This window comes from Gekko japonicus, unplaced genomic scaffold, assembly GCF_001447785.1.
Source record: "Gekko japonicus isolate JY-2015 unplaced genomic scaffold, Gekko_japonicus_V1.1 scaffold300, whole genome shotgun sequence".
Taxonomy (NCBI): Eukaryota; Metazoa; Chordata; class Lepidosauria; order Squamata; family Gekkonidae; genus Gekko; species Gekko japonicus.
The window spans coordinates 883960-894074 of NW_015169179.1; the positions used below are offsets into that span (position 1 = coordinate 883960).

Genomic DNA, 10115 nt, shown 5'->3' on the forward strand with positions numbered 1-10115 from the left:
GAAGGCTGGTTCTGAGCTATGAACCTCAATCCATCTGGTCACACAAGACCAGAGCACAATGTCAAAAGTTTGAATCATTTGACTGTATGTAGCATCTGGCTCATGTAGGCTTGTCTTCTCCTCACTTCTTGGTCCAGCTGATCTTTTAAAGCATTCACCTGCACAAGTACAAACACAGTGGATTACAACATGAATCATGTCTGTTTCTAGTAGACAGCAGAGGAGTTTACCGCTGCTTACCAGCCATCACTCCAGTTTTTGTCCTAACCCCCCACATTTCATGTCAGGTTCATAACGACCGCAACCTGATACAGGGAATTTAACTGCACAGTATGTTCCAGCCACCCGACTGGGGCATCACTGTGGGATTTGAAAAGAGCCATCCAGACCATTCCTTGACTGTACCTGCTCCTCCAGGGCCTTCACCCTCTGCCGGTGGTTTCTCTCCCGGGACTCAAGCATGCGTTCAGCCTGGAGTTGAGCACTGTGCAGCCTCTCTGTCTCCAGCTCCATGTCCAGCTGATGCCTTGATGTGAGCTCCATTAGTCGCTGGGCATGTGTTCGTTCCAGCTCTGCAATCTGGGCCTAGAATGAGAATACTGCCCAGCTCCATTAAGCTGTGGTTCTGGTAGCCTGAATATTTCTGGCAGTAGCTGAATCCACAGGAGCTCTGAGATCTGCTTTGTATTGGGTATCAGCTGATTGCACAAGGAGAGCAACATAATATCCCATTCCTTTTCTCCATCCTGCGCAAATGTGGATGATGGTAACCCACCTTCTAATTTTGTATAATTTCTGCAGATCCCTGAACAGATGACTGGCAGTATTGCAACTTGTGTTCTCTGGGGACAGCATCAAACTACACACAATGGTGGAACGATCCATGGAAGTGCCATTTGGCCCTAAGAAGCAGCCACCTTGAGCCTGATATTTCCTTGATCAAAAATGCCCACGTGGAGGCTGCTTTTATACTCCTGGTAGAGCAAAAAGACATGTACACTGTGTCTGTCTTTTTTCCTTACAAGTACCAAAATATTCCGTATTGCAGAAACACTGGGAAGGGGTAAACAATGAAACCCAACCTCTCCAGCACTGCAACTCCCATCCATGGGGTTAACCATATAAAACAACTCTCGTCTGCTGGCTGTCAGAAGCCATGTAGGGAGAAGGGGCTGCCTAAATTCCCAAATAACTCCCATTTGCCCACAAAAGTTCTGAATGTCACCCAAAATTTGTAGATTGCCTCTCCAGAGGTCATATGATCCCCATTTAAAAATCACTGTTCTGTCCTTGTATTTCACATAGTATATTTATCGTCCACAAGGAAACTTCAAAGCACCTATTCCCTCTTGTTTCTTATTTCACCTTACCTTGTACACAGTTTTAGGCTAAAAATGAGTTAGCATTTTTTTTTAGCACAACAGGACTGGAACAGTGGCTTTAAGAATACTGAAGATGCTAAGCTTTCTCTTCCAGATGGTTTGCTTGATACCAATGAGGCAGAGGTGAAGAAGTGCAGATTTTGCCCTATCATCATTCTATAGGATGGCAAAGGTAAGTGGAAAGCTGTTAGATCTAAGGATGAATTTGCAGGGCATTGGAGATTTGGTGGGGGGGGGAGCTTGGACAGGATCTACCCTTGCCTCAGATGTGGGGTTGCTCTATCTTGGAGTAAAAGTCTTGGAAGGATCCTGAGGTAAGAGAGGAGAAAGGGTATACCACACCCTGCTCCCCCTCCTCTCTACCAGACTGCTTGGCCTGGCCCTGTTGTCCTCAGTCTGGAAGAGGAATGGACACTACTCTGCTCCTTTACCTTACCTTACCTCTGCCTGGTGAGTATCCTCATCAGACACCCTCCGTGGCTGTTTAAATAAGGTCATACAGCTCACGCCCTGACCCGGTTAGCTCAGGCTAGCCAGATCTCAGAAGCTAAACAGGTTTGGAATGCTTGGATGGGCGACCACCAAAGAGTTCCAGGGTCGTGACACAGAGGCAGGCAATGGCAACACCTCTGAAACATCTCTCGCCTTAAAAACAAGTCTAGCTTGCCACCTAGTGGTGCATAATGCTACAAGCGCTACTACTTCTGGCTGCCAGACAATCTAAGGATCTCCTGGCTATTCTACATGCGATGCTAAACAACAACAACAGTAATAATAATTTGTGTATACCCCATGAACCTCCCTGGCCTCTACTCTTGAAAGGGCATCCCCCTTGCAGGACAGTGGGCATGTTGGATCCAGATAGTTCCACTCTTTCCAGTTGCCAACCTACAACTGTGCTGGGTCTGACAGTTGCAGGACATGGCTCCGCGTTCGCAAACCACCACTATCTATTGAGCCTGTTCAGCAGAAGTTCCTGCCACTACAGCTTCCCACCCATCTGTTGTCATTGGGGTGGTTTCTGAGGAGACACTAGTTTGCTGACAATGAATTCTCACCCTGGACACAGGATAGCAACAGGCTTTGCAAAGTACAATGTGTTCTGATAACATTCAGGGAGATGTATTATCCACAAAGCATATGGGGCAACACACTGTAACCTTCCAAAGTGATTTAGGGAGACCAGCTGACCTGCAAGTGTTCATTCTGCCTCAGGGTGTCCTCCATTTCCTGTTGTAGGCTGCTCAGAGACCGGTCCAGTTGCCCCCTCATCTGACTCAACCTAAAGGTTTCATCTTCCTTTTTGAATTTCTCATGCTCAACCTGTAGAAGATAACAGGATCTCTTTTTTGTATTGTTCTCTACATTTGTTTTGCAAAGGCCTGTCAGTTCTTCCAGTCAAAGTTTAGAACCAGAAAAGATTTTGCAAATAAGCAAAGGCACAACACTTTTAAATTACTGGGGAAATGTCAGTATACCATTCTGGTATTCATTAGAAATAGCAGACAAGTCTTGACTGCATACCAGCAAACACAGTCCAGCAGACAAGGAGTTAACTCCCCAGCCTGTAGATAAGCACAGCACAATCAAATGTTATTTACTTTTTCCTATTTTCCCCCCAATTTAGTCTCCAATATGCAACATGTGTGAACTTGTATCTGATGCACTCAGAAAACACAATTAGCTCTGCCATCTAGTCCCCCTAACATTGCAAATTTGGAGTCAATGTGGAGATTACTGGGCAGGCACTTCCAGATAAAGCTAATTATGGGCTGCGGTCACACGGAGCATTAGCCACGCTACAGAGATGGAAGATAGGTGGATTTTCTGGCCGCGATCACAGCGCCACATCTGGGAAGCGTAGAGCGCCCGTGGCAAACCTGAGGCTTCCCGCCGAAGATGCGGGGTAAAAAACTAGCACCTCCGAGGTACTAGTTTCTGGAAACCACGGGGCAAGGGCGGGCACCTGATCGCGTTTCCGGTGGTAGGTTGTGGCATCCGGCGCCCACCCATGTCCCATCGCTAAAAAGTTCCCCCCCCCGAGTCTCCATGGGATGCGCACAAGCACCCAATGGCGCATGCGCACATTTCGTTTAAAAACAAACAACACAGCCCCCTCCTCTTTTCCGTACCCCACCCACACTCCTGGCTCGGCCTGCTCGAGAGGAACTCTCTGCACCAGGTGGCAGAGGGGGAGGTGCAGGGGGGGCGTGGCGGGAGGGCGGCCTGGCTGAAGCTCCTCCTTGAGGGGACCGGACGGAGGACACAGTTTGCATTCCTCTGCAGCCCTGGAAGGGGTTAAACCTGCGGAGCCTTTTGCTAGAGAGGCCGCTTCTTTGCCGCGCCACAAGATTGTCCTGTGATTGGCACCTCCCCCCCAACCACGGGACTTCGACGGGACCTCTACGGGACGTCTGATCGCGCAGCCGCACGTTATTTTGCTCTGGGGCAAACAGCCACGCTTCGCCCCGCATTTTCCTGCCCGTGTGACCGGGGCCATGGTCTGGGAAGAATGACTTCCCAAGAAAATGTGGTAGGAGTAGCCAGAAAAGAGAATTTATTTATTTATTTATTTATTTAGGCATTTTTACCCCGCCCTCCCCGCAAGCGGGCTCAGGGCGGCTTACAAGGGGCACAGGCCCATACATAAAATCCAATAAAACAATAAAATCAACCAATACATTATTATCAACAATAAAGTGCTTACATTATCAAGATGGTCTTAAGTTGTTATGATGGTATCTTCCAGCAGAATGAGTAGAAGCGAATTAAATGAACACCAAATGTGATTCTTGAGGGAGAGACTAATAAGGTCACATTTAGGTGAAAATATGGAGAAAAGACCTTCAGTGAAAGGCAATGAATAAATCAAGCATGGCTTTGGTTGAGAGCCAGTCATGGATATTACAGGCCAAAGAGAGATGGGAAAGAGCAACTGCAAGCAGGAAAAACAAAGAATGCCATCCAGCAGCAATTCTGTGCACACTTGCCTGGGTGTGAGTCTCACGGAACACATGGAGACAAGGAGATGGGCATCTGATGACAAGTTTGATGCAAGAAATGATTTGTTGAAGGGACAGGGAAGATACCAGATGAGTGAATGAGCAGTGAATGGAGGCACAGAAAAGAAATGATGGTGTGCGAGTGAGACAGGGCTGCTATTGTGTTCCTATAACCAGAGGCCTATTGGCAAGCTTGTCTGTTTTGCTGGCACAATACTAACCCTAACCCTAACCTGAGAATTAAATTTCACAACCTTGTCTATCCTGAATCCTAAATATCGAGGAGTTGGGCTGTAACCATAGCCAGTTTTCTGAACAGTGGCACTCAAGTTCTACAGAAACCCAGGACATAACAGCTTGTTATTTTGTGGCTAACATTTCAATGGTTCCTTGGGAAAGCATAGTACTAGGACCCATGGAAACAGCTCAGTGTCATAGTGTGAACTCCTTATTTCCTTAAGGTAAATCAAGGGTATGGGGGGCCGTGTTTTCCTCTGTAACACAGTTGAGGGTGCAGGCAGAAATATGAGAACCAAGCTACAGCCCTCTTCTCTGGTTCTTCAAGGACAACCCTCCCACCCATGCAGGATCAGAAGACTGGGAAGGGAACCGTTGTTAGAGAACATCTTGTCAGCTACACGTCATATCAGCTGTTTCTGTTTCCTCTATGTCTGCGGGTATAAGGGCTAGGCATGGCCAAAGCTGCTGATCTCAGAACTGGCCCAAGACTGGAAATGTCTAGTGTTATTTCCTTGGCTTATTGGTTTATTTATATTGTGTGTGTTTTGTTGTAAGTTGCTTTGGGTCCCTTTGGGGAGAAAATCAGCATATATACAATTAAATAAATAGTAAATACCTATCTAGTCTTATCTGTCCCATTTTTATCCCACTCATCTTCCACAGAGCTCAGAAGAACACATGTTTCTAGTTTCGGGGGGTGGGGGGGGAGATTGCTCCAAGATCATCCAGAGAGTTTCATAGTTGAGTGGGTATTTGAACCCAGGTCTCCACTGGTTCCTACAACACACTGGATAGTCTAGCAGCTGTCTCCCTCCATAGCCAGCTGTAGGCCTCTGGAAAAACTCATAAGCAGAACAAGATGGAGATGATCGTCTCCTGTTGCTTGTCCCCAGCACACTAGGTATCTAATGCCTCTGAATATGTAGAACCACCTATTCTTCATGAATTTGCCTAATCCTTTATAAAGCCACCCAAGCAACAGACCTTGAGAGACCTCATCAAATTGCATTTTGCACACTACAGTGGAAATATGGGCAAGGAGCAGCCATGTGTCACTCACTTCTTTGCCTTCTTCTATGGTAGTTTATGAACTGGCCTTAAATTTGCCACCACAATATCAGAATGAGGGCTCTCTTTCTTGGAAAGAGTCTGCGTCAAGGTATGTATGGCAAACCCAGCCCCTTCTGACCCACTCCACTGCATTTGTTCATCTGTCTGGTCATCTATATATATAAAAGAAAGTCCCCTCACCGTAAAATCAACGCCCAGGCCAAACTGCTGGACCTAGAGACAGCAAATTTGGGGAGAGCGCTCCTACAGTGGCGTAGGTGCTCACTAAGAAGGGATTTTTAGAAATTCGACCCCTAAGTGGGTCAAAAGGGGGGAAATGTGCTCCCCCCATTGATTCCTATGCGGCTGCCAGGCAGCTGCCTCTCTGCACTCCCCACTCTCTGATTGGTCAGCTGCAGAGCTCAGTGTTCTGAGGTAAAAAACCCCAATAGTTACAGGGGACTGCAGAGAGCTAAGGACAGTTGAGGAAATCAGGAGTGGCCAAGAACCACCTGTGAGGTGAAGCAAAGCTGCTGGCCCAGCCTCTCTGATGGTTTCCAACACACTCCCCTCACCTCCTACACCTAACAGGTGGTTGTCTGTCAGGTGCAGCCCCACCTCCACAATGACTTTTAATACTCCTCCCCCTCCCACACTGGACAGGCAGCTGCCTGTCAGGTGTAGGAGAAGAGGTGGAATGGCTTCCAACACACTCCCCCCACCTCCTATACCTAACAGGCGGTTGTCTGTCAGGTGCAGCAGTGGTTGCAGGGTACTTAAAGCCACAAGGGAGCCTACCCCAGCAGTAATGCCTTAGAGATCCTGCCAGCCCTGCCTCCACAGTGGCTTCTAATACTCCTCCCCTCTCCCTGTCCTACACTGGACAGGCAGCTGCCTGTCAGGTGTAGGAGAGGAGGTGGGATGATGTTTATGGGAAGATAGAAAAGGACATCTCTAGGAGCCATTTCGATGCGTGCCTCCCTCATGAACCTTAAGAAATGTCCACCACATCACCACTCCCTCACACCAACTCCCCCTCACACCTCTCACCCTTTACTGCCCCCAAGAAAGTTCCTGGCAAATGTCAAGCCAGATACACCAACGCTACAAGGAGGAGGCAACTTAGGAATGCGGCAAAGACATTTGCACATATTACTCCTGCAGTGCACTGAGCTGCACAGGCCAAGTACCAGCAAGATCACCCTGAGGTGCTCAGAACAACACAGTCTCCATATGAGCAAAACAATCCAGGAACACAAGTAGAGAGGCCATCACTTTCGTGGAAGGTGGCAGGAGTTGACTTAACAGACGACTACTTCTTATGTGGACAGTTCTATGTGGCCTGCTCCAGAGTGAGCTCATCAAGCAGCTTGGTGATCCTAACACCTGAGGGCAGAACCACCAATGTGGTCTAGAGAGAGGTCCTTCAGTAGAGATTTTAAAAAGTACGTATGTCTCACTTCATTTCTTACACTACAATCTTCTCTGTTAGAATTCCTACAGCAAATGTCACATTTCAAATTTCACATCATCAGTATTATAACTGGATTTACAGAACTTAAATACTGTAGCGAAGCACGGGTAGCAGGCTAGTCTTCAATAGAACTGAGATCCAAAAAGGGCAATCCAGTCTGGGCCCCAGGTATGGCTGCCAGCCCCGGGCTGAGAAATTCCTGGAGATTTGGGGGTAGAGCTTGAAGAGGGAGGAGTTGGGGAAGGACCACAGCTGGGTATAAAGGCATATAGTCCACCTTCCAAAGCTGTGATTTTCTCCAGGGGAACTGATCTCTGTTGTCTGGAAAGCCATTGTAATTCTGGGAGTTCTCCAAAGCCCACCTGGAGGCTAATAAACCTAGGCCCAGGTTGCTTTGAGGGACAAATTAGGAGGGAAGGGGAGAGTGCAGGAAGAGAAGAAAATTAAGGGTGGTGATTAGTAGCATTTTGCTTTTCAGAGTGAGAGAGACTCTGAAATTCAGTCAGGGTTGTGGAGTATTCTGTCCCTTTAAAACTCCATGCGAAATGCTAGAAGAAAATGTTAAAAGGAGAAGAGAGAGAGAGGCAAAATCCAGAATAAATAAACGGCCACATCCGGATTTCCCCTCTGGAGACATCAATAAAGAGTTTTATGAGCTTGATATGAATTACCCTCCCTGGCCATTTACAGCTGATCTTCTGGAATTCATTAACCAGCTTCTCCCCTTCCTTCAGCCCAGGGAAAGGGGTTGTTCATGGGGGAATTCAGGGGCACTGTACACAAGGCTGTTTTATGCTTGCAGAGATAAAGCTTGCAATGTTTTTTTTTTTTTTTTAGCATAACAGGAAAATATCACGTTTGTTACCCCCCTCATTTTGTAGCTAGAAAAATCCATTAAGATGGATAATAAATAAGTTCTCGCAGATGCCAAGCTTGACCCTTCCTACCACTCCTTGAGGGGCCTGGCAAGAACATTCTTAACCCTTCCTAATGAGGCCCACGTCTGCTAGAGATGGCACGTCCACACCAGCTGACACATCATTTTAACATAGATTCTGCACAAAGAACATTTCCAAGGTTAACATAGGACAAATAAAATATTTGCAAGAATCAGATAAGTAGAACAGTATCTCGGAATGATAGATCAAAGGGGGGGGAGAGAGAAGGGGAGGGGAGGAAGGCAGGCAGGCTTAATGGGTACAGTGTGTGAGAAAAGGGAATTTGTCAGGTTTTATCGAAGTATAAAGTATGGCAACAGATATATACACTGTGTTTTTAAATGGAATTTTATTTATTTAAATAATTATATAAAATATATATATATCCCACTTTTTCTGGAATTCAAGACAACTTTACAAGACTTCAAAAATGTTGCACAAATATACCATTTCTACAAAGAAGATGGTTCTTTCCGATAAAAGATCATCTCATTACTCATCACCCACAACTGATTTGCTTTTGTATTGTTCAGTCAAAGATAGGAAGATGGTTCAGGAGATAAGGCTGCATTCTGATGTCATGCTAAACCATGGTTTAATTAAATGCTGATTAGTGTGGCCACTTGACACCTTGCTGACTGTGGTTATTAGAATTCTTAACCAAAATTACATCTTAGCTTCTAAATCCCAATTTGTAGTGAATCTGGTTAATTGTGACATCTGAATGCAGGAATCTCAGTTAATCCCAATCTGTTCATTAGCACCCCCCCCCTACAGTACACAGTCACAGCTACAAAGGGGGGGGGGAGGAGTTGCTGCTCTAGGGTTGCCAGCCTCCAGGTGGTGGCTGGAGATTTCCCACTATTACAACTGTTCTCCAGGCGACAGAGATCCGTTCACCTGGAGAAAATAGCTGCTTTCGAAGTTGTGCTCTGTGGCATTATGCCCCAAACCCTGTCCTCCTCAGGCTCCACCCACAAAATCTCCTGGTATTTCCCAACCCAGAACTGACAAGCCTATGCTGCTCCTACAGCGGTTTATTCTTACTGGCAGCGGGCAACCTAGGATTTCCAAGCAGATGCTGTTAAGTTTCCATTATCTACTACAGTAACCACAGTTAGCTCAATACAGCTGAAAATAACCATGGTTAATAGTCACAACCAGACGTATAAATATGGAACACTGTGTTAGAGATGACTCAAGGCTAAACTTGCTTAAGGCCCTACAGCATATCCAGCACGGGACTTACGACTATGTCTGCAGGACCCAAGGCTAACCCTCTATTCTGCTGTAGCACACTGGCTTCCACATTAAGTGAATGTAGACACGGTCATGCTTGCTGGAAGTATTGGCAAAGCACAGCAGGAACCAGGCTCTCAGCTATTCTTGGACAATGCTACACATGGAGCTGAGGGAAATGGTGGTGACGATCAGGTTTCAGTGAGTGGAAGTATATGAAGATAAGCCTTGAATAAAGGAAAGCGTCATTGGTGGGAACCCTTATTTGAAAATTTGGAAACCACTATGCTTTGGTGTCTCAGTAAAAAAATCTACACGGCTTCCCTAAAATACCAGCACCTTTAATGGAGCTCCAAGCAATAGTTTGCGGTGGTCACCTCACCACCATATGGTAGGGCCATTTGTGTGATTGAGGGCTGCAATATGTCCAGGTTTAGAAGTACACTATCCACTGAGTAAGCTTGGCCAACCAATCAGAAGTTGCTAACAGAGCACAGCTGCTAAAAATAAGATCTAACAACCTTGGTAGATACTCTGTAATCTAAATTCTAATTGCAGGTTGGGGGAAGGGAGTTTTGATACCTCTGAATCCAGATTTTGAGGCTAGCAGAGTTTTCCCATGTTTCAAGCAGAGACAAATACCAGAAAAGGGGTATTCCATTAGTACCAATAAGTGGAGACAGAGCTGAGGAATGTCTGGAACTCCAGCCGGGCCTCGCTGCCGCCGCCTCCTTCCCGGAGCCGGCAGGCAGGCCGTGCGGGAGGGCGGGCGGACGGGGGGGAGAAGACA

At 46.7% G+C, this 10115-nt stretch overlaps 1 protein-coding gene across 1 annotated transcript in view; it reads right to left on the reverse strand.

Moving 5' to 3' along the window:
- Positions 1–74: 74 nt before the first annotated feature.
- The window catches only part of CROCC2 (ciliary rootlet coiled-coil, rootletin family member 2), a 126530-nt gene continuing 116489 nt past the window's right edge, over positions 75–10115 (reverse strand). Inside the window, exons 34-36 of the mRNA XM_015416057.1 lie at positions 2574–2705; positions 406–585; positions 75–158 (exon numbers count right to left, since the gene is read on the reverse strand). Of these exons, the coding sequence (XP_015271543.1) occupies positions 75–158; positions 406–585; positions 2574–2705 (396 nt within the window). The remainder of the gene's footprint in view (positions 159–405; positions 586–2573; positions 2706–10115) is intronic.